The sequence below is a fragment of the Saccopteryx bilineata genome, chromosome 3 (genome assembly GCF_036850765.1).
Source record: "Saccopteryx bilineata isolate mSacBil1 chromosome 3, mSacBil1_pri_phased_curated, whole genome shotgun sequence".
Taxonomy (NCBI): Eukaryota; Metazoa; Chordata; class Mammalia; order Chiroptera; family Emballonuridae; genus Saccopteryx; species Saccopteryx bilineata.
This window is the reverse complement of record NC_089492.1, coordinates 159,882,636-159,900,790: the sequence shown is the minus strand read 5'-3', so window position 1 is coordinate 159,900,790 and position 18,155 is coordinate 159,882,636. Positions and strand designations below refer to the sequence as shown.

Sequence of the window (18,155 nt, the reverse complement as noted above, 5' to 3'; positions counted from 1 at the left end):
GAAGTCTAGTCTCCTGTCACTGTGTATTAATTAGATCCCCTTCACCCTCTGTTTTCCCCTTATACCTTTTGTCTTCTGGTAACCACCATTCTGTTCTCTGAGTCTGAGTTCGTATATTTCTTTGTGTTTGTTTTGTCAAACCATTTTTAAACTCCCATCCCTCAGCCTTGTTTCTCAGCACACCGCCTCAACTTTCTATTCTATTTCATCTCTTTGTCCTGGCCCATCAATGATTTATAAGCATATCTGTACCAAACTGTTGTTAATATCCTTTCTTTCCCACTTGATGGCTTATTCTAGGTAAATTTCTTTTGTCCTCTAGATCTATTTTCTCTTTCTTTAGGATACTTCTTCATAATTTGCTTCCTTTCCTTCCTCTGGCTTCAGTCTCTACTGATTTTTCTTTTTTTGTAATTTATTTTTATTTTCTAATATTTTATTTTTTAATTTTTTTTAAGTGAAAGGAGGGGAGATAGACATACTTCTGCATGCGCCCCAACCACACTTTACCTGGCATCCCCTATCCGAGGCAGATGCTCAAATCAACTGAGCTATTTTTAGTGCCTGAGGCTGATGCCCAGGTTAACCAGGAGGGAAAGAGAGAGAGGAGGGGAAAAGGGTGGGGGAGAGAAGCAGATGATGGTTGCTTCCTTTTTTTTTTTTTTTTTTTTTTGTATTTTTCTGAAGCTGGAAACGAGGAGAGACAGTCAGACAGACTCCCGCATGCGCCCGACCGGGATCCACCCGGCACGCCCACCAGAGTGACGCTCTGCTCACCAGGGGGTGATGCTCTGCCCCTCCGGGGCGTCGCTCTGCCATGACCAGAGCCACTCTAGCGCCTGGGGCAGAGGCCAAGGAGCCATCCCCAGCGCCTGGGCCATCTTTGCTCCAATGGAGCCTTGGCTGCGGGAGTGGAAGAGAGAGACAGAGAGGAAGTGGGGGGAGGGGTGGAGAAGCAAATGGGTGCTTCTCCTATGTGCCCTGGCCGGGAATCGAACCCGGGTCCCCCCCACGCCAGGCCGATGCTCTACCGCTGAGCCAACCGGCCAGGGCCTGGTTGCTTCTTTTGTATGCCCTGACCAGGGATTAAACCCAGACGTACATACACAGGACCAGCACTCTATCCATTGAGCAAACTAGCCAGGGCCCTGACTTTTCTTTTTACATACAAATAAGCCTACTTTTCTACCTTAAAGATAGGAGGATTTTTTCCTGACCTGTGGTGGCGCAGTGGGATAAAGCGTCGACCTGGAACACTGAGGTCGCCGGTTCGAAACCTTGGGCTTGCCTGGTCAAGGCACATATGGGAGTTGATGCTTCCTGCTCCTCCCCCTTCTCTCTCTCTCTGTCTCTCTCACTCCTCTCTCTCTAAAAAAATCAATAAATATGGAAACAACCAAAAAGCCCATCAATAGATGACTGGATAAAGAAGATGTGGCACATATACACTATGGAATACTACTCAGCCATAAGAAATGATGACATCGGAACATTTACAGCAAAATGGTGGGATCTTGATAACATGATACGAAGCGAAATAAGTAAATCAGAAAAAAACAGGAACTGTATTATTCCATACGTAGGTGGGACATAATAGTGAAACTAAGAGACATTGATAAGAGTGTGGTGGTTACAGGGGGGAGGGGGGAATGGGAGAGGGATAGGGGGTGGGAGGGGCACAAAGAAAACAAGATAGAAGGTGACAGAGGACAATCTGACTTTGGGTGGTGGGTATGCAACATAATTGAACGACAAGATAACCTGGATTTGTTATCTTTGAATATATGTATCCTGATTTATTGATGTCACCCCATTAAAAAAATAAAATTATAAAAAAAAATAAAAAAATAAAATAAAATAATAGTACCTAATTAAAAAAAAATCAATAAATAAAATATTAAAAAAAAAAAATAGGAGGATTTTTTTTTTTTCTTTTCATTTTTCTGAAGCTGGAAACAGGGAGAGACAGTCAGACAGACTCCCGCATGCGCCCGACCGGGATCCACCCGGCATACCCACCAGGGGCGACGCTCTGCCCACCAGGGGGCGATGCTCTGCCCATCCCGGGCGTCGCCATGCTGCGACCAGAGCCACTCTAGTGCCTGAGGCAGAGGCCACAGAGCCATCCCCAGCGCCCGGGCCATCTTTGCTCCAATGGAGCCTTGGCTGCGGGAGGGGAAGAGAGAGACAGAGAGGAAAGCGCGGTGGAAGGGTGGAGAAGCAAATGGGTGCTTCTCCTGTGTGCCCTGGCCAGGAGTCGAATCTGGGTCCTCCGCACGCTAGGCCGACGCTGTACCGCTGAGCCAACTGGCCAGGGCAGGATTTTTTTTTCCTTTACTTTTTTCTTTTTTTTTTTATGAACGAGAAACACAAGAGACATATAGGAAGGGAGAGATAGAAGCATCAGCTTGTCATTGCGGCACTTTAGTTGTTCATTGATTGCTTTCTCATACGTATGTGCCTTGACTGGGGGCTCCAGCAAAGCCAGTGACTCCTTGTTCAAGCCAGCAACCATGAGGTCATGTCTATAATCCCACACTCAAGCCGGCGACTCCACACTCAAGCTGGTGAACCTGCACTCAAGCGAGTGACCTCAGAGTTTTGATCCTTGGTTTTCAACGTCCCAGGTCGACACTCTGTCCTCTGTGCCACTGCCTGATCAGGCTAGGAGGATGTTTTTTCAATGTCTCCATTTAAAGATTCTTCTATTTCTCCTTTTCTTTTTTCTTATTTCTGTCTCAACCCATTATGTCCTGGCTTTTGCTCTTACCACTTCATTTGAACTACTCTATGCAGTGACTACCTGGATGCCAAATAGGATTTCTCAGTCTTTTGAATTTTCTGAAGCATCTGACAGTTAACTATTTCTACTTAATGTATCTTCTTTTGATTTTGCAATAACTTTCCTTATTGATTTTTTAACATCTCTGATTGTTTTTTTCTTGAACTGCTTTTGTAGAATCATCTTCCTCTACTCAGTCCATAATGTCCATCCTTTCCCTCCTTTGCTTACTCTGTCTGCATCTATTCCAGGATAATGCCTATTTTAGTTTGGCTGCTTTGGTTGTAAGGACTAGAAAGATAGTGGAACACACAGAGTTTTTCAAACTAGACATAAGAATCATCCCTACCCTCGTTAGGTAACTCAGTTGGATAGAGCGTCATCCTGATACTCTAGGATTGTGGGTTCAGGTCAGGGCATATAAGAGAATCAACCAATGAATGCATCAATAAGTGGAACAGCAAATAGATTCTCTTTCTTCCTCTCTCTCTCTAAAAAAAGAAAGAATCACCCTGGTGGGCGTGCCGGGTGGATCCCGGTCGGGCGCATGCGGGAGTCTGTCTGACTGTCTCTCCCTGTTTCCAGCTTCAGAAAAATGCAAAAAAAGAAAAAAAAAGAAAGAATCAGTCTTGTTTTCTCTTCATTCTGTATTCCACCCACCTACTGAAATTGTTGAGCTGCAGCACCAAAGTGAACTCCTGGAACTGGTGGGAGTCAAGTCTTTCCCACCCTGTTATAAGATGGAAAGAGAGTTGAGAATTACAGGATGATCCAGGCTCCTTAATGTGACATATCAGACCTGTTATTATCTTGCCCTTATCAACCTCTCTAATCTGCCTCACATAGGCTTAGCATTTTATGTTCTAGCAATACCAAATTATACCTCCTTGCACATAACATGATGTTCCATGACTCCAGGCCTCTCAATGTTCTTTCCTTCCTTTATGTACTTGGACTTATTTTTTGTCTAATTTATCTTTTATAAACCTTTGTATGTATTACTTCCTGACCTACTGTACACTGCTCCTCAATCATGTACTGCCATTGTTGTACACATTAGACTGTATCTTTTTTTATTTTAATTTTTCCATTGATTTGAGAGAGAAACATCAGCTCGTTGTTTCACTTAGTTCCATTTAACTCTTTGAGTAGTACAAACATTCATTCATGTATGTCCTTGTGCCTCTTGACCATCCAGAGTACAATCGTACAAAAATTTTTATTTTAAAAATGTGTAAGGCCGCCCTGGTCGGTTGGCTCAGTGGTAGAGCATTGGCCTGGTGTGCGGGAGTTCCGAATTCAATTCCCGGCCAGGGCACACAGGAGAAGCGTCCATCTGCTTCTCCACCCCTCCCCCTCTCCTTCCTCTCTGTCTCTCTCTTCCCCTCCCGCAGCCAGGGCTCCATTGGAGCAAAGTTTGCCCGGGCACTGAGGATGGCCCTGTGGCCTCTGCCTCAGGCGCTAGAATGGCTCTGATTGCGGCAGAGCGACGCCCCAGATGGGCAGAGCATCGCCCCCTGGTGGACGTGCCGGGTGGATCCCAGTCGGGCACATGCGGTAGTCTGTCTGACTGCCTCCCCATTTCTAACCTCAGAAAAATACAAAAAAATAACAACCCCAAAAATGTGTACGGCAACATTAAAAAAAAGGCAAATGTATGTTCTTGTTTTTATAAATTGGTTATCAAACAAACATGATTTTAAGTTAATAAAAGTGTAAGTGGAATTAATTTCATTTTTTGAAATGAAAAATGGGTTTTTTGAACCCAGGGGTCAGTAAACATGAAAAACTTCACTACTTCAAGGGTTAATTGTGCACTCATTGATTGCTTCTGGTATGTGCCCTGACTGGGGGCTGAACCCACAACTTCTGGAAAGGAGCCTGATTCAGTAGTTAAGTCAACAATTCTGGTGTGCCAGGTTGATGCTTTATCCACTGAGTGACCTGGTCAGGGCTGTATCATATTTATTTTTGCATTTGCTTCTCTTCCTAAATTATAATATTCTAGGGGACAGAAACTCAAGTATCTTTTTTTTTTTTTTGTATTTTTCTGAAGTTGGAAATGGGAAGGCAGTCAGACTCCTGCATGCGCCCGGCCGGGATCCACCCAGCACGCCCACCAGGGGGCGATGCTCTGCCCATCTGGGGCGTTGCTCTGTTGCGACCAGAGCCATTCTAGCGCCTGAGGCAGAGGCCATAGAGCCATCCTCAGCGCCCAGGCCAACTTTGCTCCAGTGGAGCCTCGGCTGCGGGAGGAGAAGAGAGAGACAGAGGGGGAGGGGTGGAGGAACAGATGGGCGCCTCTCCTGTGTGCCCTGGCCGGGAATCGAACCCGGGACTCCTGCACGCTAGGCCGATGCTCTCCCACTGAGCCAACCAGCCAGGGCCTCAAGTATCTTTTAATCCCCCCATAAGCAGGCACTCTGCCTACAGATGGTAAGATGGTAGATATTCAGTAAATTTATTTATTTATTTATTTTTAAGTGAGAGGAGGGAAGATAGTGAGACAGACTGCTGCATACTTCCCGACGGGATCCATCAAGCAACCCTGATGCTTGAATCAACCGAGCTATCCTCAGTGCCTGAGACTGACGCTCAGACCAACCAAGCTGTTCTCAGCCCTGGGCCCAATGCTCAAACCAGTCGAGCTACTGAATCTGAGAGGGAAAGAGAGAGAGAAGTGGGAGAGGGAGGGGAAAAGAATCTGATGGTCACTTCTCATGTGTGCCCTGGCGGGGATCAAACCCAGAATGCCCATACTCTGGGCCAAGTCTCTATCCACTAAACCAACTAGCCAGGGCAATATTGAACTGAATTGAAGCTGGTCACATAAAGTCTTGCAACAGATATGCTCTGTCACAAAGTATACTTTGACCAAACCCTCCTTGTGGATTCTGTACAGCACAAATAGGTATTTTTGGTTAGTAATATCAATATAATGCTGTTTTCTTGAAGAGATAAAAAGAAAGAACAACAAAGAGGGTCTTGTGAAACTAGGCAGTTGCCTAATTTGTGTTGACTCAAATGAAAGAAAGCTGGGGGGTATACAAATGACGAGCAACCAGAAGAGGTTGATATATTCTTCTCCAAGGAGTTGCAGGAGCGAAGGATAATTCTATGGTTAGTCCTAGAGGTTCACTATCAAGAAAAATTGGATCAGGAAAGCTATGAGGTTCTGAATAAAATCCTCATACCTTCTGAGGCTCAAATCATGTTTTTTCCTTTCATTAGGTGCTGCAGAGCTTCAAGATAATGGACTATAGCCTCCTGATGTCAATCCACAACATAGATCATGCACAACGAGAGCCTTCAGGCAATGAAGCACAATGTTTGGTTGACACTCGCAGACCGGCCCCTCAAAAGGCTCTCTATTCCACAGCCATGGAATCTATCCAAGGCGAGGCGAGGCGAGGTGGCACTGTGGACACTGAAGACCAGTGAGTCGGCTTGGGCACCAGAAGGGAGCATAGGCTTACAGCATTTTATTTTTTAATTTATTTTTAATTTATTTTTGTTGATTTTAGAAGGGTGGGGTGGACAGGAACATTGGTCTCTTGCTTTATATGCCCTGACCAGGCACTGAACCGGCAACATCTGCGCTTTGGAGCAAAGCTCTAACCAGTAGAGCATTTTTTCTTTTTTTTTTTTTGTATTTTTCTGAAGTTGGAAACAGGGAGAGACAGTCAGACAGACTCCCGCATGCGCCCGACCGGGTTCCACCCAGCATGCCCACCAGGGGCGATGCTCTGCCCACAAGGGGGCGATGCTCTGCCCCTCCGGGGCGTCGCTCTGCCGCAACCAGAGCCACTCTAGCGCCTGGGGCAGAGGCCAAGGAGCCATCCCCAGCGCCCGGGCCATCTTTGCTCCAATGGAGCCTCGGCTGCGGGAGGGGAAGAGAGAGACAGAGAGGAAGGAGAGGGGGAGGGGTGGAGAAGCAGATGGGCGCTTCTCCTGTGTGCCCTGGTCGGGAATCGAACCCGGGACTTCTGCACGCCAGGCCGACGCTCTACCGCTGAGCCAACCGGCCAGGAACATTTTTTCTTGAGGAAGGGATTCAGCTTCTGGAAAGGAGCCTGATTCAGTAGTTAAGTCAACAACATTAACAATTACAGACTATAGACTGAGCTTTCTTAAGAATATATAAGGGAAGGAAGATATCCTAAAGATGGGATGAAGAGCTATTCAAAATTTAAAAACTTTTTGCCTTATCTATGGTGGTGCGGTAGATCAAATGTCAGCCTGGAACGCTGAGGTCGCCGGTTTCAAACCCTGTTTGCCTGGTTAAGGCACATATGAGAAGCAACTTCGAGTTGATGCTTCCTGCTCCTCCCCCCTTCTCTCTCTCTTTCCTCTAAAATCAATAAAGTCTTTTTTTTTTAAGTTAAGATTTTTTTCTTAAAAAGGAAAGTTTAATCAGAACCTTTGACACATATCTACAAATTATATTAGAAATTCATCGAAAACAATTTATTATAGACTTCCTTATGGAAAGCATATTTTTTACCGTAATGGATCTACCAAGGACATAGAGTTATTGAAGGGACCACAATTGTTCTTTAGTTGGAATCCTTTAAAATGACTCAAGAAGAGTATCTTAGCGTGACCAGGCGGTGGCACAGTGGATAAAGCATCGGACTGGGATGCGGAGGACCCAGGTTCGAAACCCCGAGGTTGCCAGCTTGAGTGCAGGCTCATCTGGTTTGAACGAAAGCTCACCAGCTTGGACCAAGTTTGCTGGCTTGAGCAAGGGGTTACTCGGTCTGCTGAAGGCCCGCAGTCAAGGCACATATGAGAAAGCAATCAATGAACAACTAAAGTGTCGCAACAAAAAACGATTGATGCTTCTCATCTCTCTCCTTTTCCGTCTGTCTGTCCCTATCTATCCCTCTCTCTGACTCTGTCTCTGTAAAAAGAAAAAAAAAGAGTATCTTAGTGAGCATAGATTTAAATATGAAAGTACTGATGAATTGTAAAGTTAATTGGAGGAACATTTCCAAAATTGCTGAGTAGGTGTGATTTTAGATTTACTTTGTTGGAATTGGGATGGGAGAAGCAGGCAAATGACATTTGGAGAGAGAGTCGTTATAATACATACTCCAGAGTGGTTGGGGTCAGAGGAAAGCTCTACTCTTCTCGTTTATGGAAGATAGGACAATTATGCTTAGTTGCTAGCCAAAAGATTTTCTTACGTTTTCTTTGTCTTCCTCAGTATGGGTGGCATTCCTGCCCGGAATAGTAAAGGGGAAAGGCTGCTGCTTTATATTGGGATCATTGACATTCTGCAGTCTTACAGGTGAGATACATAGATTCCAAATTAGGGGGCAGGGTGAATGCAGATAATTACTCAGTTCTCTTTTAGAAGGGTTTGTCACTAAATTCTTCCTGAAACAAGTACAGTGAGTTGTAATCTGGCTGCTTACCTCATTGGGTTTCAAGTGGTGATTTATTTTCTTTATTTTTGTCTCCTGGCTTTCTTATCCTACCACCTCCTCATAGATGCACCTCTGTGGAAAGCTCAATCAGTTCTCAGAAGCACAGGGTAGAATATACCATCTGTCTGACTCTGAAAAACTTGTGGGATGAGTCATACTCCACATTGGGACATAGCTGGAAACATGTTCCCCTTTCCCATGGAGGAAGACAAGAGGGTTACTGTGTTCTGTGAAAAATCTTAGTCTGTAGAACTAAGCAGTGAAGTAATGAAGAGCTGGAAATATTAAACCCCAGTTTTGCTCCTGTAAGGTTAAGGTTTCAGGTACTAATGAAGACTAAACAGTGTTTGTTTGCTTGGGGTTTTTTTTGTATTTTTCTGAAGCTGGAAACGGGGAGAGACAGTCAGACAGACTCCCGCATGCGCCCGACCGGGATCCACCTGGCACGCCCACCAGGGGCAAAGCTCTGCCTACCAGGGGGTGATGCTCTGCCCCTCCGGGGCGTCACTGCCGCAACCAGAGCCACTCTAGCGCCTGGGGCAGAGGCCAAGGAGCCATCCCCAGCTCCCGGGCCATCTTTGCTCCAAAGGAGCCTTGGCTGCGGGAGGGGAAGAGAGAGACAGAGAGGAAGGAGGGGGGGGGGGTGGAGAAGCAAATAGGCGCTTCTCCTATGTGCCCTGGCCGGGAATCAAACCCGGGTCCCCCACACGCCAGGCCGACGCTCTACCGCTGAGCCAACAGGCCAGGACCAGTGTTTGGTTTTTTAATTGAGAATATTAGCTTCTAATTTGAACTTTTCTCTTAGAGGCTTGCCCACTTATTCTTCCAGCTGTTCTTTTACAATAAATATTCTTATCCCTGACTTGCCAGGGACATATTGATACCCTTTCTCTTGGAGAATTAACCTACCTAGAAGCAGCTTTGCTCTCTATGCTGAATAAAGGCTACTGTGTCTGTTCTTTGGAAAGCCAGTGTAATACTAGGAGTGCTTGCCCAGACTCTCTCTTTAATTTTTTTTTTTTTTCATTTTTTTTTTTTTTTTTTTTCTGAAGCTGGAAACAGGGAGAGACAGTCAGACAGACTCCCGCATGCGCCCGACCGGGATCCACCCGGCACGCCCACCAGGGGCGGTGCTCTGCCCCCCAGGGGGCGATGCTCTGCCCATCCTGGGCGTCGCCATATTGCGACCAGAGCCACTCTAGCGCCTGAGGCAGAGGCCACAGAGCCATGCCCAGCGCCCGGGCAATCTTTGCTCCAATGGAGCCTTGGCTGCGGGAGGGGAAGAGAGAGACAGAGAGGAAAGCGCGGCGGAGGGGTGGAGAAGCAAATGGGCGCTTCTCCTATGTGCCCTGGCCGGGAATCGAACCCGGGTCCTCCGCACGCTAGGCCGACGCTCTACCGCTGAGCCAACCGGCCAGGGCTCTCTTTAATTTTTTAAATGGATTTTAGAGAGAGAAACATCGGTTTATTGTTCCACTTATTAATGCATTCATTGGTTGTTTCCTGCATGTCCCCTGACCAGGGAGTGAACCTGCCACCTTGGAGTACTGGGACAATGATCTAACCAACTGAACTACCCAGCCAGGGCACAGCCCCTCTCTTTTTCAAAATTTTCTATTACCATTGCCTCTTTAACTCCCTAGAATAAGGTCATTTATTTTAGAACTATGCAAATGCATGACACATATTTTTCTTGGCAGGTTTGTTAAGAAGTTGGAGCACTCTTGGAAAGCTCTGGTACATGATGGGGTGAGTCAGCTATAGGCTCTCTTTCTTCCTTCTTCACTTCTGTTTTGCTCCCCCCCCTCAGTTTCTTCTTATTTCATTTGTGGGTTCTACCCTTCTACTAGGGTCTCAGCCTAGGGAAAATGACCTTGGACTAGTGGGCCTCTTGCTGGACCTCCCCCACCTCTTAACTCTGCAGCCATCTCTTCTGCTCTGCAGGACACCGTATCGGTGCATCGCCCAGGCTTCTACGCTGAGCGGTTCCAGCGCTTCATGTGCAACACTGTATTCAAGAAAATCCCCTGTAAGTGGCTTCTACCAGATGAACCCCAATGGCTCCCTACTCTAAGAGATGGGTGGCAGGATACTTCTGTCTGGGAACTGCCAAAGTCAGAGGCCTCTCTTGCTCTACCCACATCCTGTGAGAGCTGTTGCCTGTCCTTATGTCAGTCACTCTGTTTGTCCCCGTCATTTCCAAGTTGCTGCTTTCCTTCTGGCTCTTCCTACATGTGTCATTGAGGTGAGGGGCATTTCTGGAAAATTGGCGAGATTGCAAAAAATGTGTAGTTGCGGGTATAGGATCTGGGTCACAGGCTGATAGGCAGAGTCAGATTTTTATGGATAGAGATAGGCAAGGATATTGCCAGTGTTCTATTTTCTATTTATAAATCCAATGCCAAGGAGTTCCCAGACTAGGTTCAAATGATTGGAGAAGCATTTGCTAATTTCTGCTTAGCAGGTGTTCTTTCTTGCCTCACCTTTCTTGGTTGGAAAGTGCTAATGTTCTTTTCAAACCTTTCATGCTCCTGCTACTGTTTAATTCCAGCTCCTCCTTCCCATCTCCTCATCATAGGCATCCCTCAATGAGTCAGAGAGGACTTAAGCATGCCACACAGTCTTAAGAAACATGGGGAATCCTTTCAAAGTCTTCTCAAAGTGATGTATAAACAGGTGTGTAAAGTGTCATCATAGCACTATGTGTATAAGTACTATGAAGGTAAAGAGTGAAAGGGTCCCCTTTTTCAGGTTGAACTGAAGGATACTATTAAAAAACAGGGAGTTACAGGGTAGAGCACATCTCATCAGGTAGAAGCAAAGCCATTGTGGTTGCTTGTAGAAGGGGAGAGATATGTATATGTCTCCTTTCCTCTAGGTTCTCCACTTCTTTCCAAAATGAAGTGAACTAAGATGCCCCTTCCTCTAAAAAGTAGTTCATAGAGCCCGTCTTTCTTGACATTAACCCTCTTCCTGCTTTGCAGATAAACAACTTGGTGTTTGTGTTGGGGATGCTAGCAGTTTGTATCTTTGTATTGGTGATGGTTTCTGGGGTGGGTGCTAAGTAGGCTCTCTCTTTCCCTTTTGAAGTGAAGCCCTCTCCTTCCAAAAAGTTTCGGTCTGGCTCATCTTTCTCTCGGAGAGGAGGCCCCAGCAGTAACTCCTGCATTACTTACCAGCCATCGGTCTCTGGGGAACACAAGGCACAAGTGACAACAAAGGCGGAAGTGGAGCCAGGTCAGCCCCAGGGCTGGGGTTCCCATGTCATTGGGCACTCCCTCCCTCCCTCCCTTCTGATTCCTTATTTGCTTTGGACCTCTGCTTCCCATTCCTGTCCAGGAAAAGCCAAGTTGCTATATATTTTTCCCCCACCCCATTTTCTCTTCTTTTTTATTGATTTTCTTCCCCTTTCTTTTTTCCAGGCGTCCACTTGGGTCGTCCTGATGTTTTACCTCAGACTCCACCTTTGGAGAAAATCAGTGAGGTCTCGACTATTCCTGACCCCTGTTTTTCACCTGTAGTTGGAAAGACTTTGCAATTGCTATCTACAAGGTTGGTTCCTTGGCCTCTTTTTCCATATAATCTCATCTCTTCAGATCCTTGGGAACCTTCGTAACTGTTTTTTTTTTCCAGAGATCATTATCTTTTGCTTTCATTAGATTTTTTTCAGGTTACTTTTCTTAGAGTTCATCTTTAGTGATTTGGAAAGTGTGTTAGTATCTCTGTATCTTTAAGGGGTGGGAGGAAGCCTTTGTGTGCAGACTTTCTGATACTCAGTCAAAATACCCCAACTAGCTTAGCCCTTTATTTCCTGGTAAGTGAGAGTTCTCAACTTAGGGTGTAAGGCTGATAAAGTTTCTGGGCAGTGAAGATAGTGAATAGGTAATCTTTGAAAAAAACCCAGTGTAAAGATTGTGATTTAATTTTATAACCTGGTGTGTTAATTATCTATTACATCATAATAAATTATCCCAAAATTTAGTGGCTTAAGATAATAAACATATGTCATAGTTTCTATGGGTCAAGAATCTGGGTGCAGCTTAATTGTGTTCTCTGACTAAAGGTAGTCAAGCGGGGGACTAGGGCTAAGGTCTTGGCTGAAGGCTCATTTCTAAGTTCATTTATGTGGTGTGGATTGTTGGACTGAGAGCCTTAGTTTCTTGTTGGCTAGGGGCCTCCCTCAGTTCTTTGACACATACGTCTCTCCATAGGACAGCTGAGACAGCTGGCTTCCCTCCCAGTGCATTTACCTAACAGAAGCCCCACATTGTTTTTGTCATCTACTCTCAGCATTGACATCCTACCACTTGTACTACGTTCTATTCAATAATCTAACCTACGTTCAGAAGGAAAAGATTATACAAGGGTATGAATACTAGGAAGGCAGGGATCATTTTGGCCATCTTAGGAGTCGCCTATTATATTCCACCCTCTGACCCATAGTGATTCACATCCCTCCATGTGAAAAATTCATTCCCTCTCTTGGTCTCCAAAAGTTTCATCCCATTATAGCATCTGTTCAAAGTCCAGAATTTTGTCATCTAAATTAGCTCCATGTTTGGGTGAGGTATTGTTCCTCTCAGTCTGTGGGTCTGTGAAACTAAAAAAGAAACAACCTACCTCCCCCCACCCACCCAGCATACAGTGGTGAGACAGACATTACATAACCCCTATACACATTCCTGTACGAAAAAGGGAGAATGGGAGGCATAGAGGACTCACTGATCCGTAGCTACCCAAAATACAGCAAATACTGGAGTTTATCAGGTCTCAAAACATGGGAATGATTCTCCATGACTCTTGGCTCCACCCTTTGGACTCTTGGAGTCCACCCTTTTGTCTTCTGAGTCTTTTTCATGAAAACTAGATGGTGTTTGCAGCTGAGTAGTTTTCTCAGTCTGCTTCTTGCCAGTAGAATTTCGGGGATCCAGTGGTTCCTTTTTACTTTGCACTGTTTCTGTTCCTTTCAGACCAAGCTGGTGATATTTCTTCTGATGTATTCTCAAAGATTTTGTGGACCTCCTGTGAATCTCATTGGAGTTGACTCAATTAGACAACAGCCCCACCTTCAAATATCTTTTGATAAGCCCTATGCTTCTTAGAGATCCTATTGTTGAGAGGACAAGACACACAACTCTTAATCTTTTTGAATGTTTTGAATAGCCTTTTCTTTATGACTGAATAGTACTCTGAAACATCAACTGATTTTTCTTAGACCTTAAAAAATATTTTATAGTTATACACTTGGCTTTGTTTTTAGACCACATTTTCCTGGCATTGTCCTAGACTGTTTTTTCCCTTTCTTTCTCTCTCTTTCTCTCTCTTCCTTTCTTCCTCCTCCCCTCCCTCCCTCCTTTCTACCTTCTTTCTTTCCTGAGAAAAATATATTGATTTGTTGTTCATTCATTGATTGATTCTTGTATGTGCCCTCACTGGGGATTGAACCTGCAACCTTGTCATATGGGAATGATGCTCAACCAACTGAGCTACTCAGCCAGGGCTGATACAGTTTTTTAATTTTGGCATTGTTTGTTATCTGGAGAGGTTCAGAATTTTCAAAACCATCAAATCCTGGCTTTTTAAAATTTTTTGTTTACTGCCTGGCCAGGTGGTGGCACAGTGGGTAGAGCATTGGACTGGGACGCAGAGGACCCAGGTTTGAAACCCTGAGGTCACTGGCTTGAGCATGTACTCACCGGCTTGAGCATGAAGTCGCTGGCTTGAGCAAGGGGTCACTTGCTCTGCTGTAGCCCCCCAGTCAAGGCACAAATGAGAAAGCAATCATTGAACACCTAAGGTGCCACAACGAAGAATTGATGCTTTTCATCTCTCTCCCTTCCTGTCAGTCCCTACCTGTCCCTTTCTCTGATTCTGTCTCTGTCAAACACACCAAAATATTTGTTTACTTATTTTTAGTGAGCGAGAGACAGATAGATGAGAAACATCAACTCATAGTTGTGTCATTTAATTTGTTCGTTGATCGCTTCTCACACGTCTTTTGACTGGGAGGCTCCAGCTGAGCCAGTGACTCCTTGCTCAAGCCAGTGAGTGACCTTGGGCTTAAGCCAACAACCATGGGATTATGTCGATGATCCTGCGCTCAAGTTGATAAGCCTGTGCTCAAGTCGACGACCTCAGGGTTTCGAGCCTGGGTCCTCAGTGTCCTAGTTCGATGTTCTGTCCACTGCACCACCACCAGTCAGGCCTGGCTTTTTTGTTTAATAATTCTTCCCCTAATTTATTTTTCTTCTCTAATATTTTACAATAGGCATTACGAAGAAGTCAGGCAGCACTTTTAGCACTTCGCTTAGAAATCTTATAGCAAGACCACCCAGTTTATTAGCCACATACCCTACTTTCCACATAACTATAAATGACATCATTGCTAAACTTCGTTCCACTACATACAGAGATCTTCTTTTCTTTAGTTTCTGATTAGGTTTTTTCTTTCTTTTAGCTGTCATTGGCAAATCTCCTTCAAGTCCAAAATTCTACAGTATATTTAGAGCACTTTAAAACTTGCACTAAGCCCAGGCTGGCTGGCTGGCTGGCTCAGTGGTAGAGCGTCAGCCTGGCGTGTGGAAGTTCCAGGTTCAATTCCTAACCAGGGCACACAGGAGAAGTGCCCATCTGCTTCTCCACCCTTACCCCTATCATTTCTCTCTCTTTCTCTCCCCTTCCTGAAGCCAAGGCTCCATTGGAGCAAAGTTGGCTCAGGCACTGAGGATGGCTCCATGGCCTCCGCCTCAGGCACTAGAATGGCTCCAGTTGCAACGGAGCAACACCCCAGATGGGCAGAGCATTGCCCCCTAGTGAGCTTGCCAGGTGGATCCTGGTTGGGTGCATGTGGGAGTCTTATCTCTCTGCCTTCCCGTTTTTTAGTTCAGAAAAATACAAAAAAAAACCTCACCAAACTTCCACTAAAACTTTTCCTGAAAGCTCACTTCCTTTTTTCAAAGACACTTTCACATTTTAGATTTTTATTATAGCAGTACTTTATTTCCATATATGTTATTATGTATTGTGTGACAAAGTAACCCAAAACCTAGCAGCTGAAGACAACAAACATCATCTCATATTTTATGTGGCTTAAGAATTTAGGTGTGGCTTGGGTGGGTGCCTTTGGCTCAAGGTCTCTCAGGAGGTTATAGTCAAGTTGTTAGCCAGGGGTAGTGGTCTCATCTGAAGGCTTGCCCAGGGGAAGATCAGTTTTCAAGCTTATTTGGTCATTGGCAGAATTCAGTTTCTTGTCACATGGTCCTCTCGATAGGGTGGCCCACAGCATGGCAACTAGCTCTCCTCATAGCAGACAAGTAAGAGAGCACATACCCAAGAGGAAGGTTTTAGGCTTTTTGTAATTTAACCTCAGAATTGACATCCATCACCTGTGCTGTATTCTGTTCACTAGAAGTAAGTCACTAAATCCAGTTCACATTCAGAAGAGAATTACAGGCATGAATGTCAGGCAGCAGTGATCATTGGGTGCCTCTATTCTACCTGGAGATTGAACACAGAAGAAGAGGGTATTAGGAAATATTTTATAGTTTCAAGAAACCAAATAGTTGATTAAAACAATGTATTTCTAAATCTAGTAACTTCTAAGCCTCTTCTTTCTGAATCCTGAATTGCTTCTAAAGTGAAATATGGAGAAGCAGTGTGAGATTAGACTTGAGCAGACAGAGTCCTTTTTCTTTTTTATCTTCTAATTCTTCTCTCTACCTCCGTTTTCCCCTCCTGTTAGTTCAACCTTGGAAAAGCTTGAAATTGAAGAGTCAGAGTTCACCAATGTGAGTGTCTGGGGTGTGGGGGAGGTGAATGCTCTGAAGGGTATAAAGAGGATGTATTGATGGAATGTGCAGCAAGGTGTTCATTGGCGGAGTTAGAGGGACTGGGTGCTCCTAAATCTTGCTTTTTTAAATTTTGTTTTTGGTACCATGTAGTTGGAAATTGAAGTTGAAATAGAAGAAAACTTCTTAACTCTGCCAGCCAGGTTGAAATGAACTTGAATTACTTTCCTACCTCCTTATTTCATACTCTTCATTCTTAACTTTACACACTTTCCTTTTCAGTGAGCAGAAAACCTCAGAAGACCTGGAACAAGACTCTACCATCTCCTTGATCCCAAGATGTCAGCCCTTGCCCCAGCAATGCTGAGTTTTCTTCTTGGTCATCAAAAGAGGAATATAATGGAGGCTAGGGGAGCACTCCAGCTCCTTTCTGAAGAAGAACTACTTCTCCTTCTCTTCCTCATGAATGGGCATTAGTGCCTTGGACAGTTGAGGACCCCAGCATCCTCTCCACTCCCGAGTTGGGTTACACAAGTTTTCAACTGGCCAAACTTGGCTTCCACAATTGAATTGTTTTCAAACTCCTATTCTTTCTGCTGGAAATGGGCTTGCTGAACTTGGTGGTTTTCTTCCCTCTCATCTACCTTTCACAAGGAGCTGGACTCTCCGTTTCCTCAGGACAGACTGGCTGGCACATTATCCCTACCGTAGCTCTTTCCCTCTGGGAGAAGACACCTGTGAACTTTGTAAGAGTATTTGGGGAAGTTAGGGTGTTTAACCACCTTCCAGCCTTCTATTTTTCCTTAAAAAGGGAAAAGAAAAAATAGTGCACAGCACACAGTTTTAAGCCAGACAGTTTCAGATCAAAACTCCAGAAGTGGAAAGATTCCTATTCATAGGGTTTCCTCTTAAGGGCCCTGGTGTTTGAGAAACAGAAATGTGGTGATTGCTCTGCCTAGAGTAGCTCCTCTTTAACTCCTCCTCTTGATGAATTTCTTAAGACTGCGGGAATTGAGAGAATGGGACATAGGGTACACTTTACTCCTGCTGTTAAAACAGTGGCGTGGTCATGGGGCTAGGCGATCAGGGGGCTTCCTAAGCATGTTCCTATTCACTGCCAGGCCATAATGATTCTTTTGAAATTTGAAATATATTTTGGTGGTTTTTCTAAATATGAAGACATCAAATGAATTTTAGATCCTTCTCCAAAGGAGATTTCTTCCTTGCTCTTCCCACCTTTTCCAACAGTGTTCTGCTGTTTGTGGAGCTGAGGTGGACAGAGGGGTCACCTGTGTTTTATTTAACAGGAAGCCCATATCTGTGAAGCTAGAAAATATCTCTTAAACTCATGGGAGCTGGCAGGTCCTTGCCTCGGTGAGGTCACTGCTGTACTGCATGTCCTGCCCCTCTCTTCATGCAGAGAACTTGGAAACGAGAGCTATATAATCCCTCTCCTCTCCCATTTCCAAGAGCTGCCATTTTCCATCTGATCCTCCTACTCCTTTTGGGGGAAGAAGGGAGCCTGGCATCTCAGGCAGATTGTTGAATTCCCACACTGTCCCCTCTTCATCCCACCTGACCTTGATAGTAGGTTATCCCATACCCCAGGTAACTGTCTATATTAGACAACCCAGCCAGATTCTGGCTGCCTGTCTTTGCTGCCATGTTCTTTTTTACAAGAAGGAAAGAATTCTTCCTATTTTTTTCCCCATAATTTACTATTTATGATGTATTTAAGTGTTTTATTCAGGACAAGAGTTCTGTCCAGGGTGGGAGGGAGTATTTGAAGGGGACTGGGTCTTAGGGAAGGGAATGGGGGAGATCAGCATTTTTATGAAGTGTCATTATTTGCCTCTACTTTGTATTCAGAAATGGCAAATGCAATATAAGTGATAAATACCTGGTTTTAATGTATTAAACTTGCATCGGATATTTAGACCTCTTGTTTCTTGGTTCTTTTTCATATACCATCTGCTCCACCCTCCTGCTTCAGCACCCAGACTCAGTTTTTGTTTTTTTGTTTTTTTGTTGTTTTTTTTCTGAAGCTGGAAACGGGGAGGCAGTCAGACTCCCGCATGCGCCCAACCGGGATCCACCCGGCATGCCCACCAGGGACCAGGGAGCGATGCTCTGCCCATCCAGGGCATCACTCTG

At 44.9% G+C, this 18,155-nt stretch overlaps 1 protein-coding gene across 12 annotated transcripts in view; it reads left to right on the top strand.

The window, feature by feature from the left end:
• Window positions 1-17,939, top strand: part of PIP5K1A (phosphatidylinositol-4-phosphate 5-kinase type 1 alpha) — a 62,173-nt gene extending 44,234 nt beyond the window's left edge. For 7 of the 12 annotated variants that reach the window (XM_066267938.1, XM_066267936.1, XM_066267941.1 and 4 more), the window contains 7 exons: window positions 6,014-6,219; window positions 7,992-8,075; window positions 9,915-9,963; window positions 10,159-10,243; window positions 11,305-11,451; window positions 11,637-11,766; window positions 16,284-17,939. In XM_066267938.1, the coding sequence (XP_066124035.1) occupies window positions 6,014-6,219; window positions 7,992-8,075; window positions 9,915-9,963; window positions 10,159-10,243; window positions 11,305-11,451; window positions 11,637-11,766; window positions 16,284-16,368 (786 nt within the window). In that variant the 3' untranslated portion in view covers window positions 16,369-17,939. Of the gene's footprint in view, window positions 1-6,013; window positions 6,220-7,991; window positions 8,076-9,914; window positions 9,964-10,158; window positions 10,244-11,304; window positions 11,452-11,636; window positions 11,767-15,955; window positions 16,002-16,283 lie in introns of all 12 variants that reach the window. The other 5 variants (XM_066267931.1, XM_066267933.1, XM_066267932.1 and 2 more) reach the window with 5 other exon arrangements.
• The last annotated feature ends 216 nt before the right edge of the window (window positions 17,940-18,155 follow it).